At 39.5% G+C, this 19,150-nt stretch overlaps 6 protein-coding genes across 6 annotated transcripts; 4 read left to right on the forward strand and 2 right to left on the reverse strand.

Annotated features, from left to right (window-relative positions):
- The first annotated feature begins 1,072 nt into the window (after positions 1-1,072).
- Positions 1,073-2,433, forward strand: LOC137717704 (24-methylenesterol C-methyltransferase 2). Its single transcript, XM_068457155.1, has one exon. The coding sequence runs from the start codon at positions 1,161-1,163 to the stop codon at positions 2,241-2,243; it is 1,083 nt and encodes a 360-aa protein (XP_068313256.1). The 5' UTR covers positions 1,073-1,160; the 3' UTR covers positions 2,244-2,433.
- Positions 2,434-5,879: 3,446 nt separating this feature from the next.
- Positions 5,880-7,046, forward strand: LOC137718323 (thioredoxin-like protein CDSP32, chloroplastic). Its single transcript, XM_068457847.1, has one exon. The coding sequence runs from the start codon at positions 5,977-5,979 to the stop codon at positions 6,871-6,873; it is 897 nt and encodes a 298-aa protein (XP_068313948.1). The 5' UTR covers positions 5,880-5,976; the 3' UTR covers positions 6,874-7,046.
- Positions 7,047-8,205: 1,159 nt separating this feature from the next.
- On the reverse strand, positions 8,206-9,223 carry LOC137716806 (uncharacterized protein At1g76070). Its single transcript, XM_068456181.1, has one exon. The coding sequence runs from the start codon at positions 9,138-9,140 to the stop codon at positions 8,364-8,366; it is 777 nt and encodes a 258-aa protein (XP_068312282.1). The 5' UTR covers positions 9,141-9,223; the 3' UTR covers positions 8,206-8,363.
- A 1,924-nt stretch (positions 9,224-11,147) lies between these two features.
- On the forward strand, positions 11,148-12,430 carry LOC137718731 (uncharacterized). The gene is made up of 3 exons (XM_068458271.1): positions 11,148-11,285; positions 11,556-11,695; positions 12,185-12,430. The coding sequence occupies exons 2-3, from the start codon at positions 11,590-11,592 to the stop codon at positions 12,322-12,324; spliced, it is 246 nt and encodes an 81-aa protein (XP_068314372.1). The 5' UTR covers positions 11,148-11,285; positions 11,556-11,589; the 3' UTR covers positions 12,325-12,430.
- Positions 12,431-12,453: 23 nt separating this feature from the next.
- LOC137718730 (pentatricopeptide repeat-containing protein At1g20300, mitochondrial-like) lies at positions 12,454-14,240 on the reverse strand. Its single transcript, XM_068458270.1, has one exon. It carries the CDS (start codon positions 14,174-14,176, stop codon positions 12,566-12,568), a length of 1,611 nt encoding a protein of 536 aa, XP_068314371.1. The 5' UTR covers positions 14,177-14,240; the 3' UTR covers positions 12,454-12,565.
- A 2,521-nt stretch (positions 14,241-16,761) lies between these two features.
- On the forward strand, positions 16,762-17,382 carry LOC137718665 (uncharacterized). Its single transcript, XM_068458215.1, has one exon. The coding sequence runs from the start codon at positions 16,774-16,776 to the stop codon at positions 17,239-17,241; it is 468 nt and encodes a 155-aa protein (XP_068314316.1). The 5' UTR covers positions 16,762-16,773; the 3' UTR covers positions 17,242-17,382.
- Positions 17,383-19,150: the final 1,768 nt, after the last annotated feature.

Below are 19,150 nucleotides of genomic sequence, written 5' to 3' on the forward strand. Positions count from 1 at the left end.
TTTTCTCATGAATTTTGGATATTTCTATAAAAATATCGAGCCTATCAAATAAATTTTAAACACTGCTGTTTCTGATAAATGCAATATATATATATATATATATATATATTTGATATTCACATTTATAACCGTTACTATCGGTTTATTTTTACGGTTACATGGGCATATTTATACTTGTAGACTTGTATAAATAATTAACCATAATCGTAATTGTAATGGAGTTTTAACGAAACATTCCGGTACTGTTCACTTTTAACGAAAATAATATTTTTACTCTAAAAAGTCACTGCTGATACTATTCACTTACAGCACATTTTTGTCATTTTGATTAAAACACAAAGTTTTCAAAACCCTTTTCATTAGTTTTTCTAAGTTTTAATTGGTATTTGATAACCGCATTATTTTACCCATCATCAATTGAAACTCTATTCCTAGAGCACAACCAACCTTTGTCGTCTTGCAATTTCATGTGTTAGGCCATCTCCAACCGAACGAGAGCCAGAGGGCTCGTTTTAACCCTTTGGCTCTCGAAGATATTAATATTTTAATGTACAGTACAAGGCTATATTTGCCTCAATCTCCGATCGAGGGTCATATAGCTCGTTTTAACCCTGTGACAAAAAACCGTCTCCGATCGAGGGCTAAAGGGCTATACGGTCAAACATAATTTATTATTTAAATTTAAAAACTATAACTTAAATTTTAAAAAGGGTGAAAGTTATGTGAAAAATGGTGTAGAAATGAATTAGGTATTTATAGGAAAAAAAAAGGTCCAATTTTTTTAAAAAATTAAAAAAAAGTTGGGGAAAAAAAAAAGAGGACAATATTGTCGGATATATTCGACAGAAAATGTATTAATAATGAAAAATCCAGCCTGGCCCTTTTTTGTCCCGTGAGGCTCACGAACCTTTTGGTCTGATCTTTGGTTGGAGACGATTTTCAGACTATTTTTTATCCTTTGTCCTTATAGACCATTCGGTCAGAGATAATCTTAAAAATATCTGGATCCACGCAAGAGGCTACGCGCGTCCAATTAGCAATATTGGATGTAATAAAAAAGTTAAATACCCAATTAGTACGTTGCCAAACACGATTTCAGAGAGACTCAAAATTTCAGTCCTTCAGTCCTCTCTGTCTTCTCTCACTCTCTTCCAGGTCCAATGGACTCTCTCACCCTCTTTTGTACGGGCGCTCTCCTCGCCGGCGGGATCTATTGGTTTGTCTGCATTCTCGGCCCCGCCGAGCGAAAGGGGAAGCGCGCCGTAGATCTCTCCGGTGGCTCCATCTCCGCCGAGAAAGTTCAAGATAGCTACGACAAATATTGGTCCTTCTTCCGCCGCCCAAAAGAGATCGAAAGGGCTGAGAAAGTCCCCGACTTTGTAGACACCTTTTACAACTTAGTCACCGATATTTATGAGTGGGGTTGGGGGCAGTCCTTCCACTTCTCCCCGCACATCCCCGGTAAGTCCCACAAAGACGCCACGCGCCTCCACGAGGAGATGGCCGTCGATCTCATCGATGTCAAACCCGGAGACCGAATTCTCGACGTCGGATGCGGCGTGGGTGGCCCTATGCGTGCCATCGCGGCCCACTCGCGGGCCAACGTCACAGGGATCACGATCAACGAGTACCAGGTGAAACGCGCGCGTCTGCACAACAAGAAGGCCGGCCTCGACTCGCTCTGCGAGGTCGTATGCGGCAACTTCCTCGAGATGCCGTTCCCGGAGAACAGCTTTGACGGCGCGTACTCGATCGAGGCGACATGTCACGCGCCGAAGCTGGAGGAGGTGTACGCCGAGATCTTCCGGGTTCTGAAGCCGGGGGCTCTGTACGTGTCGTACGAGTGGGTGACGACAGACAAGTACAAGGGTGAGGACGCTGAACACGTGGAGGTCATTCAGGGAATCGAGAGAGGGGATGCCCTGCCGGGACTCAGGAGCTATACGGACATTGCGGAGACGGCGAGGAAGGTCGGGTTCGAGGTGGTGAAGGAGAAAGATCTGGCCAAGCCGCCGGCGCAGCCGTGGTGGAGTCGATTGAAGATGGGGAGGATCGCCTACTGGCGCAACCACATTCTGGTGACGGTGCTCGCCGCCGTCGGAATTGCACCAAAAGGAACCGTGGATGTGCACGAGATGCTGTTCAAAACCGCCGACTTTTTGACCAGGGGCGGCGAAACCGGAATCTTTAGTCCGATGCACATGATTCTCTGCCGGAAGCCCGATACAGCCAAATCATCTTAATTTCCGGTATCACCGGTCCACCCCTGCGTCACTATAGCTCCTTTTTGTTGTTTGTCTTGTTTTAATTATCTTTCAAATCTAGGTTTTGTTTTCCTTTTCTTTTATTTTTATTTGTTTACTTAACCTGCTAATTTATTATCATTTTCTTGTATTTTTGTTTTGGAATTTTTAATTTCGTGGTTGGATTGGATCTTTTCATCTTTTTTATTAATTTCTCTGTTGAATTTGCCTTAATTTCCGTGCCTAATATCTTATGTGCATCGTCTTCTGAATTAACGTTTCAAAATTCAAAAGTCAATGTTGAATTTGAGGCACTTATGGACTACCTTGAGCCGTTAATTGCGATGCATACCATACATTAATATACTCTTTAACTTTTTTCATCCGATGTTATGAAAGGATCAAGGGGTTATGGATTATTTGTGATTTAGGGATGTCCGATGTTATGAAAGGATCAAGGGGTTATGGATTATTTGTGATTTAGGGATGGGAAATGAAGTGATCACTTACGTGGATCGAATACCATCACAGTTACGTTTTAGTTTAATGAATTCGTTTCATTTCATGTAAGTGATTCTTTTATTTTCTTTAGAAAGGTGCAGGGCTGAAAGGTGGATGGTGAAAGCAACCAGGCATGTAAGTTTTGATGTTTACTGTATAATACAATTGGCAACCGGCAGTGTTGAGAGTTTAGGTGGCGGGCAGTGTAGAAAGTCGGGTCCGGGATACATTTTAAAAGTTGTCATAAATTTAATCGTTTAATCAAATTTCAATAATTCAGAATACGAAGATTGATGGATTAGAACCATGTCCACAAGCGAGGGAGTTGAGAGATTTCACAAAGTGAATCCGTCAATCACGAAAAATGATTTTCTTCGGATCTCATCTATCAAATTCACGAAAGGCAAATTTGTGTTGGCAGTTTGGTCGGCTGTGTGTCACGTTGCGTTTAGGTTTTAGCTACGGCTGCCCTACAAACATGCCGACATGTCTGGGCCAGCACCCACCGGTTGGGTTTGGTTTGGTTTGGATCTCTCTTGGATCTGGATCCTTTTCTGAGCTAATGAAGAAGATCTTTTTCATCAATCATCGTGCATCGTTGAATTTTTATTCAACGGTTACAAATAGTGAAGTTCCTTTAAAGTTATAATGATTGTAACGGTGTGATAAAAATCTAACGATCCACAATGATTAATAAGAAAGATCATTTCCATTAGCTTAGGAGAGGATCCAAATCCCTCTCAACCCATCTCGAGTGTTTTCGTTGTGTCTTCCATGCTACTTTGCCTGCCGCTGCCAGTGCCACCAGTCTTTTCGGTTTCTTTATAATTTCTGGCACATGACATGCCACCTTGTATTTGTTGGCATACTATATTATTAATGCCTTATTCTTTTTCCTAGGTTATATATATATATATATATAAGGATGTGTGTTATTTTGCTTTTGTTTTTTAGCCTGCATTCATAATAGATGCTACCATTTACACACTTTTTTTATTTTTTATATCTTTTTTTTAATTTTCAGTTATTGGAACAAATCAGCTAAAATAATTAAGGAGAAAGGATCCTCGTAGGATTTTTTTATGAGGATCTTGAAAATCTTTCAATTAGATTCGTTCATCGTGCATTGTGCGATCATTTTCGTCATGTGCTGTTTATATTTAATTTTAAATAAAAAAATTTACTATAATTTCTGACTGCACGATATACGATAAACAGATGTGATTGAGGATCCCCGAGATCCTTATAAAGAGAATCCAGATCTTCACTCATAATTAAGAACACAAATTAATAAAAAAAAAATGTATAAAAAGTATTTAAAAAATGTAGAAATAGCATTTAATAAATATCAGTGAATGTTTTAAATAATAGGGTATATTCTTCTCACTCTTTAAAGTGGCACTTTGAATTGCTTTGCCAATTGCCTTATTGCCTTCTTGCCAGGAGGATATTCTCACTCGTTAAAGTGACACTTTTAGTTAAAGGAACTTTAATGAAAAGCTCACGATACTATTTACTTCAACGAAAAATTATATTTTTACATTAAAAAGTGAACCGTGATACTATTTACTTTACCCTTTATTTTGTTCTTATCGTTAAAACTCAAAATTTTCAAATCCGTTTCATTAGTTTTCCTTTTAATTAATATGGTATATTCTTTTCACTCTTATCGTGTTCATTCATTATATTTCATACGATTAATTTTTATCAGATACTATTTATATTTAATTTAAAATATTTCTAGATTTATGACGATCCCAATGATCCTCATAAATAAGATCGAAGAGGATCTTCATTCGCCTTTTTGGGGCAGTGGAAGAGCACGAGACATCTGAGTGGTGTTGTTGTCCTACTCATAGTTGGAAAATGATAATCCACCAATACTTTTTTCAAGCCATTTTAATCTGTGGTACCATTTAACTTTTTCTGCATAACAATATATGCTTAATATTTGCATTCGAGATGCCGGTCGGAGATATGGAGCAACAAAATCACACTGAAAATCCACTTGATATTTAAAAGGGGCCCGATTCAATTATAACTTCGGAAGAAAAACTTTCCGAAACGTGAATGGTGTTCTTTTGACTAAGCCATCCAAGGCCTTTGAGTAAATTAGTAGACAGGAAAAAGTCCTGGAGATTTTTTGGGTTGTCGAATTGAAGATTCTTTTATCGATGTTTGATTTGTCAAAACTCAAGACATTGGTTGTAGTTGATTGCGTGAGTCTACCCAACTTTGGTCCAACCCAAAAATATCCAGTTTCTGGCTTATAGAAATTCGATCTAGAGAAACACTTGTCAAATGTTATTTCAAGAAGTAATGCGTCAATTGCTAATTCGTTAATTTACTAATTGAGTTGCTATCTCGGTTGGAAATGCATTTTTCCTATGTGCCATAGCAAATCTAACGTCGCTAATCTCCACCTTCATCCCAATTGGCAACTACCATTGAAAATATCGACAACCCGATTTTTAGCCACCGCCACCATGATCTCCATGGTCTCTCTCTGTTCCAATGGTTTTTCGATCCAATTGCCTGTAACCGTTGTTTTAACCTCATCCGTTGTTTGAATTTAATGGTAAGGATTCGTTTCTCCCGCAAGACGCCCTTATTGTAGAAAAGTTGCAATTTTTTTTTAGATAAACAATCCCAAGCAGACCATCAAACTAGAATTTAAGGTGTCGACCAAAAAAAAAAAAAATACTAATGAAAATGGTTTGAAAACTTTATGTTTTAAAGATAAGAACAAAATAAAGAGTAAAATGAATAGTACTAAGATTGACTTTTTAGTGTTAAAATATGATTTTTCGTTAAAGTTCAAAAAAAAAAAAAAGGTATAATATAAGGTGTATTTCACTACTCAACAACTTATTGTTACCTCAAACCGATTTGAAATGTACAAATAGTAGTACTATATAGAGATTATATAAGCCCAAATTTTGTGGATCAATGATTTGAGCCTACTTATGGGTTTCATGTATGTCAAAAGAGATTGAAACCACAAAATAAGATATTTTGGGCTTTACCGTACACATCAAAGAGAATGAAAGATTGAATATGCCAAGGATATTTTCATAAAATCACCCTTATATATTGCCTCAGTGGATCATACGAACCACACAAAGCAGTGGCTGCTGAGATTTCAAGATAATTCCACACCAGAGTCTCCCAACACTTTCATAGGTTTAAATAAGCAAAGCAACGCAAACCAAATCTTCCTATCCTACCTTCAATGGCGACCATCACAAATTTCATAGTCAAACCCCTTTCGTCATCGCAATTTTCAATCCCAAGAACAAGTTGTTTTGTTGGTAAAGGTTTAAGTTTGGTGACGAAGCTTAAACCTTTACCAACAAAACTTGAAACAAAAAGAAACCAATTCCGCAACTTCACCATCAACGCCACAGCCACCGCCGGCACTAAAGAGGTTCAAAGTGACGAGAGAGTTCAGCGAGTGCACAGCATCCAGGAATTCGACAAGGCCCTCGAGTTGGCCAAAAACAAGCTCGTTGTCGTCGAGTTTGCCGCCAGCCACAGCGCCCAGAGCCAAAAAATGTACCCGTTCATGGTCGACCTCAGCCGCACGTGTAACGACGTAGAGTTTTTATTGGTCATGGGTGACGAGTCGGAAGACACCCGAGAGCTCTGCAGGAGAGAGAACATCGACAAGGTCCCCCACTTCAGCTTCTACAAGAGCATGGAGAAGATTCACGAGGAGGACGGAATAGACGGCGATCAGCTGAGGGGGGACGTGTTGTATTACGGCGACAACCACTCCGCGGTGGTTCAGCTGCATCAGAAGGAGGACGTGGAGAAGCTGATTGAGGAGCATAAGGTGGACGGCAAGCTGATTGTGCTTGACGTGGGGCTCAAGCATTGTGGGCCGTGTGTCAAGGTGTATCCGACGGTGGTGAAGCTGTCGAAGCGGATGGACACGGTGGTGTTTGCGAGGATGAACGGCGATGAGAATGACAGCTGCCTGCAGTTCCTCAAGGACATGGAGGTGGTGGAGGTGCCTACTTTCTTGTTCATTAGAGATGGTGAAATTTGCGGAAGATATGTGGGTTCTGGTAAAGGAGAGCTTATTGGTGAAATTCTGAGATACCAAGGAGTCCGCGTGACTTACTAGGTTAATTATCAACAAATTAGAATATTCAAGTTTAATTTTACAAAATTTGTACTTTATTTGCGTGACCAAAATATATGAAGTTGAATTAGACTTCGGATATGTTCTAGCTCAAGAAAAGAGAAATTTATTAAGAACCTAATACATAGTACTCTTGAATGAGAGAAACTTTAGTAGAATTATCTTATATGGACAACGCTTGCATAGAGTCAAACAAATTTGAGATCGAGTAACACAAGACTAAAAAGAATCTCTTGTGCTTTTTATGAGTGGCAACCTTCATGTACATTATTCGGAGATCCCCTATGAGGTCTTAGATTCGACTCTCGTTAAAAACGAATTTGAATCACATTGTTAACCCATTATAAAACTTAATTCACTTTCTTTTAATGTAAATACTATCGTTTGTTAAAAATGAAGAAAAAAAACACAGAAGACCAACATAGATTAAGGCTTGAAACAGTTTGTAGGCAACATTCGTTGCTAGAAAAATCAATGGGCCAAAAGCCCAAACTGACTCAATACGATCCACCCAATTGTGTTAGTGGGTATGTCACATATTCAGAGGTTGCCTAGTCTTTTACAAAGGTTGGATCCGGTCAAAGTTGGTCAGCTGTATATTATTGATAAAAATAAAGGATATGCGAAGGTGACCCAATCTCACCGCATTCAAACATGCAGGGCACGAATTGATATTTATTTGTCACCTTATTTTTTTAGAATTGAACCTGAAATTGGCGTTAAATTAAAGGTGCAAATCTTGGTTAAATGCATTCTAGCCCTTCATTCAGGTATCAATATGGAGTCCTCCTCTTATAAGGTCGTTATTTTGAGAATCTGTAAGAACCAAATGCAAATTAACCATATAATTATATTAGTTTATATAGAAAAGGTTAAAAATATGACAACAATCAAGTTAAAATTTATGGACCATTAAAAAACTCATTTTCTTATTTTGAAAATGATGGATTGTAGCATTGCCAATTAATTTTACAACAATATAGATTCGACGGAGAAACCACCAATCAATTAGTTAACCTTATTTTCAATTGTGGCAGCTGCATGCCTGACTGGTATATATAAACCAAATTTGCCCCAATATATATCCAAAGATGGTTTTTATTTATTTAATTCTAATATATATATATGTGCGCCCACCATATTAGTTTTGTATAATTTCCATGAATTAGAAAAAGAAGACTAAGTTAAACATCTTGCACTAGTTGCTGAAACAGTATTCTAGTTCGAATGCTGCATTCACACTTCCAAATTAAGCAAATTAAACATCATCAAAAGCATAATTAAGCACAAGAAAGCTAAACCGTGCCACCAAAAAGATCTTATGGATCCTAACTTTTGTCCAATACATGTGTATGTATTAACATAATTTGCCATTAAAATTTTACACCCAAGAAAATAAAAAGTGGAGGACAAAGAGAACCCTAATCTAAAATAGAATGTATGATAAACCGAAACGATTATGAACAATTTAATTAGACCATGGGTTTCAATTCTAGAGGAATAGGGGGTGCCATTGTTCTTCTCTTCCATAGATTGATTTCTTTCTTTGGCTGCAAAGGAACTTGATGAAATTGATTTCTTCCTCCAATCCCTAGAGGCGCTGAGAATGCGATTCTAACATCTTCTTCTCTCTCATCGCCGTCTTCTCTCTCTTCATCCGAATAATCGCGACGATTATTCATAATATTATGAGGAGATTCCCATTCGAAGTTTTCGAAAACATGGCCACGTCCGCTTGCAAATCTCTTCATCTGACCCAACGAAGGCGCCATATCCGGAAGAGATGGAGCCGTCCGACTACGATCAAGATCACTGGCATCAGATTCAGATTTTCTTCCGGGGTTAATGTTGCTAAACATCCTCCGGAACGTAAAACCGTGCTTCTTGATCTCACGCGGCGACCACGGCCCCGGAGGCTTTGATTTTTGGCGATCTTTGGGGATCAAATTAACACGATTTATCTTGTTAATGTGCTTCTTGTGCTTGATCTGTCCCATGCACGACACTTTCGGCGAAGTCGGCTCCTCCTCTTGTGTCTGACCGTCAAAGCTTCCGTTTCTCTGTTTTCTTCGGACTTGATCTGGAATCATTAAGGGGCCGGAAAACCCTCGCCGCCCATGAGCTTTAAGCTTGGCGGCGGCTTCTCTGGTAGGGCTGTAAGGACGGCTGTGAAAAGAAACACCGGAAGTAGCTTTCGGTAGAAACTTCAGGATCTTGTTTTTTGTTTTACCTTGTTTCTGATGATCCATTGTTGCATGTAAAAGAATAACGCTAATCTTGTTGCACGCTTTAGACGTTGAGGAGGATAATGAAATTGTGTTTAATCGCTTATCCAGCAGCACTACTTATATATATATATTTGTATACACACACATATACATACATACATACATACATACATATATATATATATATGTACTTATCTGACAATGTCAAGAAGAGAGAGGGGATGGTCAAACAAGGGAGGTGTGTGTGACCTAGCAAACCATATTTGCTCGACTGAATTGAATAATACAGCTTGCGTTTCATGCAGGTTTCCGGATTTTTCTGCACGAGATTTAATTTAGATAAACGTTTTTTTATTTCTAATCCACGGGCTAAACCGAAGTAAACAACTTAAGCAATGCTTAGGAATTGACTTGTCCACCCTTTATGAGGGAGCTGTTAAACGTTGATCCAATCATTGAATATTACACGTGGATTTCAAAAGATAATATGACAAATTTGCAATTCGGAAATTTGTAAGTGACCATTTACCACAGTGATGGAAAGGTGTTGTGCTCTTGTGGCGTGAGTTCAAATCCCGTCTGTAGCTAACCTAACATTTAATTTACTAACACTATCGTTTTATTAAAAAAAAAAAAAAGAGTAAAAAAAAAAGTTTGACAAAACGTGTACTAGTTGACTAGATTACAGGATGATATATGCTATGTACCAACTTAACTGTTTCACCAACTTACATAACAAAATCATTAGGAAGATTTTTTTTTTTTTTTTTTTTTTTTTTTTTTCAAATCAGGGGGAAAAAACTTTAGAAAAACTTTTGTTCATCTTGTTTAACTTGTGCATAACATAATTGACTACTCGATAAATTGGTTATATGCAAGGTCGATGAGCTTGTAAGTCAAGTAATTAAGAGTTCATCTAACTATGATTTTGTAGTGCATAAAGTTCGAATGGTTGAGATGTATCAAATTATTTGATTTGTTTTTAGCGATGACTAGTATGCACATCGATTCCTTGACTGAGTGTGTGAACATTATATATATATATATATATATATATATATATATATATATATAATTAACATGACCAAACCATAGGGATCGGCTCGTTGGTATGAAAAGTATCATGTTCATGGGCCTAATGATAATAATTAATTAGTAAGTTAAAATACAATTAGCTGCAATTGGTTTGTTTTTTTAAACAAAATTGAATTGGTTCACCATATGAAAAGTTGATTAGTATAAGTTATATTGATGTATTTCGTCTTCATTCATAGGAGCTTGAACTTAATTAACTCTCCCTTAATAAGGTCAAACGTATACACTTGGTCTGCATCACAGACTCGTCACCGGAAGACATGCATTGCCGACGTACGTCAACTTTTAAGATGACGACGACATGCATGCTAATTATTATTCGGATTTAATTAAATATCTGTTAGGAGTTCAGAAAATGCCAGCAAAAGAGCCAAGAAGCACTGCTAACACAAAACAGGTAGGTAGCTGGGTGTTATTTCCATGTTCTGTGGACCATGCGTGTTCGTGAGCAAATCTTATGGGAAAAACATTTTGAAGCTTCCTATTGAAGATCTAGTTCTAGGGCACCCTTCAAACCTTAATCTTTACTTTGCTAAGGGATATCGTTGTGGCGGTATTCCAATCCACTCACGCACGCACAAGTGGATTGGTCAAAGACTTAATACAATGTTTCACTTTTTGTCAAATAAGGCTATTATTGGTGCAAGACAATTGTTGTTGTTTGCATAGTTGATTTCATTGAGCATATTGAAAATATTTTTTTGTTTGTTTGTTTCTAATTTCACTCTGGGTGGAGAATAAATTCGTTACAAACTCACCATTCATAAGATTCGAATCTAAAATTTATAACTTACTAATCAAGATTAATATTACTAAACCGTAGAGAAAATAAGCGTTTCGAGTTGAACAAAGAGAAAGATGGGCAAAGGCCTTCCTAGACAGAGCAATATTCAGTAAGCGAAGCCCAGCTTCTTTTGGGCAACAAAAGTTGGGCTCATCCACAAATTGAGACCAATTGAAGGACCAACAACAAACGTCGGAGTTAGCACAAGGCGGCCGTCAACTCCTCAGACCAACAAGCTCCTTCTATTGCTACCGCTGCAGGCTGCGGCCCCCTTTCTTTCCCTCAAGGTCTGCAGATATTGCTGTATATTTTTATTATTTAAATTAAAGTAATTTCTGGTACAATTTTCATGTTTGTTGACTCCATTTATGAAATCCTAGCTGCATCTGTAATTGGGCAAAATCGATTGGAAATTGCAGAAATGAGGATCCGGTCTCTGATCTGAATTTCATAGCCAGGAAATGTAATTAAAAAAGAAAATAAAGAGATGAAAATATATGATAAAAAGTCTGATTAATTAATTAATTAATTTATTTATTTGTGTTATGTGTTTGTAGGTATTTTTTGAGGGAAGGAGTGAGTGTCGGGGCTATGGCTAAAGCCCTTGATTTGCAGGACTTCCTTCTCCGCGGTCGAGTCTTGAAGCTTTATAGGCAAGCACTTCGGATTACCCGAAGAGCCCCTGTGGATTCCAGAGGTTAACTTACTCCTTACCACTCTTTTAAATAACATGTAGATGTTTTCCCGACTCTGTCAAAGCGGGGAGCCTTGTTGGCTTGGGCGCCCTTACCCTACTAAACAACAGATTTCTGGATGAAATACCACATTGTTCTTGCCCATTACGCTCATTAGTACTTTTAGTCTTGGTATATATTTTAACAGGCACGAAAATGATACACTCCTCGAGTAGATTGAGTTTTCGGAACGAGGATACTATCCGGATCCTCTTTGTAAGGATCATGGGATCCTCAAATCGTGTATGTTCATCATACATCGTATAATCAGTTTTTGTCAGATACTGTTCATATTTAATTTTAAATAAAAGTATTTAAAATGATTTGTAAGTACAATGAACGGACACGATTTGAAGATCTCCAGGATCCTCGTAAAAAGGATCCGTAGAGTTTTCGGGCAGGTTGTGTGTATTCCTTTATAATTTTGATGGAAAGGCGGTTGATGTTTACAGGTGAACTAAGATCGATGATTCGACAAGAACTGGAGAACAACCGGCAGTGCAGTGACAGGCAACGGACTCGTTTTCTGCTTAGCGAAGGATTGGAGAGATTGAAACGTCTCGACGAGATGCTTGACATGCAAGGTCATTAGTTCTTATTCCTTAATTTGTAGTTTTTGAACAAGAACATGCGACCCATGCTGCATTTGTTAACATATGATGTTTGTTTCGAATTCATTTGTCTTTCTTGTGTTTCAATTTTCTGTTAAAAATCGTCAAAATTGTGATCCTCCCAACTCCCAAACATAAAACGCTACATCATAAATTCATACGAAAACAGGTAATCCAACGACTAATCTAATGCAAGCAATGCAGCTAAGCTAGTTCTACAGACTACACTGCCAACGGCCGTGTAACGAAGCCCCTATCAACCATCTTCTCCACCAATTCCTCCTGCTTCTTCAACTGCCCTGCCTTCCTCAACTGTTCTAGAACCATCTCATAAACCGGCATACTCGGTTTCAAGCATTTCTCCTCAATCATCTCCCTGCAATACCCGTAGGCATTGTTCCAATGCCCCATTCCACGATACATGGAGATCAAAACCTTGTAAGTGTTCACGTTGGGTTCAACTTCGTTCTCATCCATTTCCCTCTTCAGCTTCAGCACCATATGAGTCGATTTAGACTCGGCAAACATCTGCATTAGTGTATTGTAGGTCACCGTGTTCAACTCGCACTTCAACTCCTTCATCTTAGCATACATTCTGTGAGCACCATTCACATCCTTCAACTTCGCAATGCACCGAAATATGGCATTGAAACTCGATGCATTCGGGGTGCAGCCTTTCTTAACCATCAAATCGAGCACCTTAACTGCATCTTCAAGATTCTCGTCCTTACAGTGACACTCTATAAGAAAATTATAAGTAATGGCATCCGCATTGCATCCCAGCCTCTTCATCTGAGTATAAACTTGCAACACCTTCTCTGTCCGGCCAGCCTTCACATGAACCCTCATCAGATTATTGAAAGTAATCGAATTTGGTTGGCAACCGGCATCAATCATCTCAGCGAAAACATCATGGGCACGCGCAATTTGGCCGCACCTGCACAAACCATCGATCACGATGCTGTAAGTATACACGTTCGGCATGATCCCGGCCACCTTCATGTCCCGAAATACCCTCTCCGCCTCCAAGATCTTACCAGCTCGACACCAGCCATTAACCAAGCTAGTGTACAGTACAACATCAACTTCAAACTTATGCTTCAAGCTATCGAAAAACGACTGCGCTTCGCTGGCCCTTCTCTTCTTGCACAGAATCCCAATCACTACCGAGAAAGCCATCCTATCAGGCTCGCAACCGTACTCCTCCATACGATTTAACGCGTGCACCGCCTCCGCAGCCAATCCGGCCCTTATGTATCGCCGGACAAGATTCGAGAAAGTCTCGACCGTAATCTCAACATTCCGAGCTTTCATCAGGTCGATCACGTGCCAAGCCAAATCGAACTGCCTCACCTTTCCAGCGAGGTCGACCATCTCGTTGTAGGGCTCCGATTTCTGCTCGAACCCGTCGCGGGCCGTGGCCCAGTTGAAGAAGGCAACTGCCTGGACCAAGGGGATGCCGTGGCGGACACCACCGCACTTCTCGATCACGCTGCGGACGACGGAGGGAGATACAGAATGGACGGCGGAGATTTGGGAGAAGTCTTGCGAGAGAGCAGGGATTGTGAAGGTGGGGTTCGGGGGATGGGGGTTGGGATTAGGATTGGGGTTGTTGCGGTGGTGGTCTTTGATGAGGGAGTGGAATTTGTCGGCGATTAGGGTTTCGTCGGCGGATAGGTAGGGGACAGGGGCAGTTTGGGAATCGTCGTCTGGGGTGTCGGTCTCTTGAAGATGGGCTTCTGAAGCTGAAGAGAAAGAGTAGGGTTTGAGAATTCGCGGCGGAATGGGAGAGAGAAAGCGGCGGAAATGGAGGGTTGATTTGGTTAACGCCATAGCTGAGCTTCAGTCTTCCCAACACTGCGAAGACGGGAGAAAGGAGACGGTGGAAAGAAAGAGCGAGGAGGATTGACGCGCGAAAGTTAGGCCATATGCGACGTCGTTTGGTTAAGAGGCAAAACAAATTTGAAAAACTAAAGTCAGACAATTAGCACGTCATAATTTACAACTAATGAGAGATTAGAAAACCATGCACAAACCTAAACAAACAAACAAAAAACACATTCATAAGCGTCGTTAACTATGGTACGGATCATATTTTGGTAAGTTTAATATCTCTCCAAGTACCCGGTCAATCAAAACCCTAACTACAAACTTATCGACGACCTCAAACAATTCTTCATATGGAATTTCAACGTTTATAATATCATCGTTCTCTTCACTCTGCAATGCCGTCTTCGGCACCCGATACACTCTTGACCCATCTTTCACCTTCATATACTTTCCGTATCAACATTGTGACAACATAGGCGGCGGCGTCTTCCACGGTTTTAACGGAATCAATTCCTTCAATGCCAACAAGTTCGGAGACCTATCAACGGTATCCATTTATGACACTCTCAGAGCACTTCCACTGTGGGAAACCCTCCCTCAGGCTATTCATAATTTAATCCACCCAGTAAACAGTAACTGCATTTTGCATCTCCACCGTTGCACTTGAATAGTCCTAGCAATAGGCAATAAAATATTAGTTTTTTTTTTAAATAATACAAAATAATTTTATTTGTAATTTCAGATAGGATTTTTAATCAGTCTCGTTGTACCATTTTCTATTAAATTTTTTTTTTATTTTTTCTTTTCACATGGTGCAGCACACCATTCAAAACCTTTTTTTTATTATTGTTTTTTTTCTTCTTTTCACATGGTGCCAACGCAACATTCCAAAAGCACCCAAACCCCTTCTTTTCAACCCGTGTCGCCCCCCCCTAACGCACCCAAACCCTCCTCGCCTCTCTTCCTTCATCTTCACCACCCCACCGTCGCCTCTCTTCCTCCATCTTCACCATCCCACCCACCTCAGCCTCCATCAACGGTCTCGATCTTCTCCGTTCCCTAACCAAACTCTCTCTCTCTCTCTCTCTCTCTCTCCCAAAAACAAATCTCAAATTGTGCGATCTGGGCGCTAGTGGAAGGAGGAGGATTGCGAGGGGGCGAAGGTGGTGTGGGGTGTGGCGGCAGCTACAGCGGAAGAGGGACTGGATCTCTGCCATTTGTCTGTGGGTGTTCATCAACCTTGGTGATGAACTCCGGCAAAAGCCATTGAGTTCGAAGCTTGGGTTTTACAATTTTTTTAATTTTTTTATTAATATTTTATATTTTTATTAATTTTATATAATGGTTGACGTCGCCCTGACGTCAGCCCACGTCATGTTGCCTTCGGGTTCTCAGGCTGGCAACTCATGTCGGGCCTCTCCCTCGGGCCCGCTTAGGCTCTATCGCCAACATACTCTGGGCTTGGTTGCTCGGGCTCTCTGCCATTGTTCGCGGGCCTACCCCTCAAGGGAGAGCAAAGGTTCAAATCCAAGAGAGTGGGTAGTAATAAAAAGGAAAACTAATAAAAATGACTTGAAAACTTTGAGTTTTAACGATAAGGACAAATAAAGGGTAAAATGAATAGTATCAGGATTGAATTTTTAGTGTAAAAATGTGATTTTTCGTTAAAGTGAACATTAACGTGGGCTTTTCGTTAAAACTTCCGTAATAAAAAGGCTGTAAAATTGCTGCAATTTATGGTGTGCAATAAGCATATACCTCTCCTAGGATTTGTGTGCGTTAGTTGAGTCACAATTGAACACTAACTAGTATGCTAATTTGGTAATCAAATCTTATTAGGAAGGGGACTATAGCTGGCTTTCCTAATTTCCTTTGGGTAAGGATTGTAAAATAACTAGGGAACGTTAAGAATTATAATAACAATTTGATAAGGATTCAACTGCTGGTAAGCCAGAAAATTAAAAAGAAAAAAAGATTTGTGTGTGTAGGTGTGACCGATTGGTTAACGTAGTGTTCTGGTTCTTCATACTTGAGTTCGAATCCTTATTCCTATTGAGTAAAATAGTTTAATGTGATATGCATTTTAGAAAGCAGTCATGGACTAGGATTTAAAGTAATTTGGTGGATGATTGGAATAACCGAGAACTAATTCCTAATTGGAGCTGTTTTAGAGTGAAAAAATAATATGTAGAGACAATCAAGGGTTTGGAAATCAGTATGTCCAATTTTACTTATACTGAAATGATCTTAACAGAAAATACAACTGTATTATTTGGTTAAATTAGGTAATACATTAATGATTTTTTTATGTTTTTTTAACAATATTGGTGTCATTTAACACAGTGGCGGAAACTAATGATGTTTATGGAACCTTGTGCGGATTTAATCTCACCAGTCCCCCTACGCCCTAACATCTGGTATTTATCTACTAACGTTATTGTTTGTTAAAAAGAAAAAAAATCTAATGTTTTGATCCTCCACACATTTGGGCCTAAAGAAAAAGTTTTTAAGCCCATATCAATTCGATGACGCTTTCGGCCCACCTTATATTTATTCTATTTGCTCCAATCTTCTGCAACCCCCCCCAACTGAGCAGAGAGATGACCGCGAATCTACAAAAATGTCGAATCGCTCTGAAGCTCATCATCGGGCGCAACGACGCCGTTTTCAATTGTAGCTGGCGTCTATTGCACGAGGGCCCGGACACCGTGGAGGAGCTTCTGGACAGACACATAGTGAAGAAAGAGAAACACCTCGACGAGGAGGAGGAGGAGTTGCTGAATCGGCGGCGACTCACCAGCACTCGGCGGGAGGCGCTGAGTCTGTACCGAGATATAATTAGGGCGACTCGGTTCTTCATGTGGCCGGACTCTCGAGGCGTTCTCTGGCGAGACGTGCTGAGGGAGAACGCTAGGAAGGAGTTCGAGGAGGCCCGATTCGAGACGGATCCGGAAGTTATAACCCGACTTCTCATCGGCGGTCATGATGCGGTGCAGTCGGCAATAGATAAGCTCGCCGAGAAGCAGCGGCAGCAGATTCAGAAGGAGCGAGGAGGCGGTCAAGATTAAGCAGGTTAAACGGTTCGATTTTTGACCTTTTTGTTCTTGTAAAAATGTGATTGAGTATGTAATATTGCTCTGTGTGGTAATTTTCAATGATTAAATAAAGTATTTACAGAAATAGGTATAGATTGCTGAAATTTTCCTCTATGTTAGCTGCAATGGTTTTGTTGATGCACAAAATCGCGTTGATTTGAAACAACTTAGTGTCAAGGTGCCAAGTTTCTGAGACAAATTACAATAACCAATTGCTAGAGCTCAGAATGGTTTGAAGAGGGAATGAATGGAGGTCCATTGATCTCGAGAAAATCTGTAGTATCATCAGTTGCATACAACCATATTTAGGGGTTGTATAAAACCGGTGACACCTGTTCTAAAAATACCCGCCTAGGCGCTAGGCGGCTGGCCACCGTTCCGATTAATGCATAGGTGTTTGAAAATTAAGAAATGACGCCTACACCTGCTAAGGCGCCCGCCTAGACCGCCTAGGCACTTGCCCAAACCAGCCTAGGCACCTGCCCACACCCGTTTAAGTTGCGAATCACTTAGACAGAAAATAGATAACTTTCATTTTACATTTTCTTTTTCTCAATAAATTGTACAAGACTTTTTGAATACTTAAATAAACACACATTATATGATTGTTCCTCATGTTTTCAATATGTTCTAATGCTTCATAATATATACGTTATTCTATTTTGTAATTTATAATGAAATTATATATATTTGAAGTATAAACAGATACTTATTTACACGAAATATTTTAGATTTATTTAAATCTGTCTTGTTTGTCTAGGCGCCTGCCTAGGCGTTATGCCCCAATCCGCTACCCGACTAGTGCATAAGGGTTGGTTTGAAACAACATAAATCGGGTTGATTTGAAACAACATAAAGTGTCAAGGCACCAAGTTTATGAGACAAATTACAATAACCAATTGCTAGAGCTCAGGAAGGTTTGAAGAGGGAATGAATGGAGGTCCAATGATCTCGAGAAAATATGTTGTATCACCAGTTGTATACAATCATGACTAGAAGTTGTATAAAATCAGTGACACTAAGAATCTCTTGTTAATCTCCGACCAGAAATGTGTCATGTGTCTGCTTGATTGAAATTTTGTTTAGCAGAAATAGGATACCAAATCTGGTTTCAGTGAGCATAATTCACTGTAGAATTGAAGAAGCTAGCGTTATCTCGGAAAGTCCATTTTTATCTCAATGGCTTATGTATCTGTGATTGTGTGATTGCTTTGAATGATATAGCGTGGAGTAGGTGATGCTGATAAGAGTCTTAAGATAGATTTTTTGTTGATATTGCTCGTAACTGCGTGTGTATGTTTATCTTACGTTGTCGGTCTCAAACCTAAATAAAGGAGTGGGAGGAGGACAGTTGGCACTCCGTTTTTCACTTCGAGTCGCTATGATTGCTCGCACCTGCTTGCTGATCAGATCCATTGGGAAGTTTTAGAAATTAAGCCTATTTGATTCAGTATTAGCTCAGGTTCCTTTCACTTTTTCAAAGCCTCATATATCTTTACGTAGAGAAAGATGGATCCTTTTAAGTTAGGAAAGGCAGAAGGTTGATTGGTTTTTGTTAGAAACTCCTCAAATATTGTTCAGGGATTTTGCTGCCACTCGAACTCGCTTTGGATTCATGCCGCAGCATAGCGACATTTTTAACATGAAATATCCACACGCTCCATTTCTCTACGTGCCCACTTTTGTTTTTGATTTTGAATTGAGTAAATCAAAGGAGAATCAATTGACGTAAGTAAGGGCTGGTTTGGTATTGTTGTACTTTTAAAAAAAACTGATTCTGCTGTGCTGTGAGAATAAGCGGCTGTGAAATAAAGCAGCAGAGTGTTTGGTAAATTTTTTTGTAAAAGTGTTTTTGAAAAAAAAAAAACAGTATTATAGTGTT

The sequence above is a fragment of the Pyrus communis genome, chromosome 15 (assembly GCF_963583255.1).
Source record: "Pyrus communis chromosome 15, drPyrComm1.1, whole genome shotgun sequence".
Taxonomy (NCBI): Eukaryota; Viridiplantae; Streptophyta; class Magnoliopsida; order Rosales; family Rosaceae; genus Pyrus; species Pyrus communis.

Bases quoted from the DNA above. Each gene is read 5' to 3' on its own strand.
- LOC137717704 (XM_068457155.1), top strand. From the start codon at position 1,161: ATGGACTCTCTCACCCTCTTTTGTACGGGCGCTCTCCTCGCCGGCGGG.
- LOC137718323 (XM_068457847.1), top strand. From the start codon at position 5,977: ATGGCGACCATCACAAATTTCATAGTCAAACCCCTTTCGTCATCGCAA.
- LOC137716806 (XM_068456181.1), bottom strand. From the start codon at position 9,140: ATGGATCATCAGAAACAAGGTAAAACAAAAAACAAGATCCTGAAGTTT.
- LOC137718731 (XM_068458271.1), top strand. From the start codon at position 11,590: ATGGCTAAAGCCCTTGATTTGCAGGACTTCCTTCTCCGCGGTCGAGTC. The intron at 11,696-12,184 runs GTTAACTTACTC...TGATGTTTACAG, and splicing joins AGCCCCTGTGGATTCCAGAG to GTGAACTAAGATCGATGATT.
- LOC137718730 (XM_068458270.1), bottom strand. From the start codon at position 14,176: ATGGCGTTAACCAAATCAACCCTCCATTTCCGCCGCTTTCTCTCTCCC.
- LOC137718665 (XM_068458215.1), top strand. From the start codon at position 16,774: ATGACCGCGAATCTACAAAAATGTCGAATCGCTCTGAAGCTCATCATC.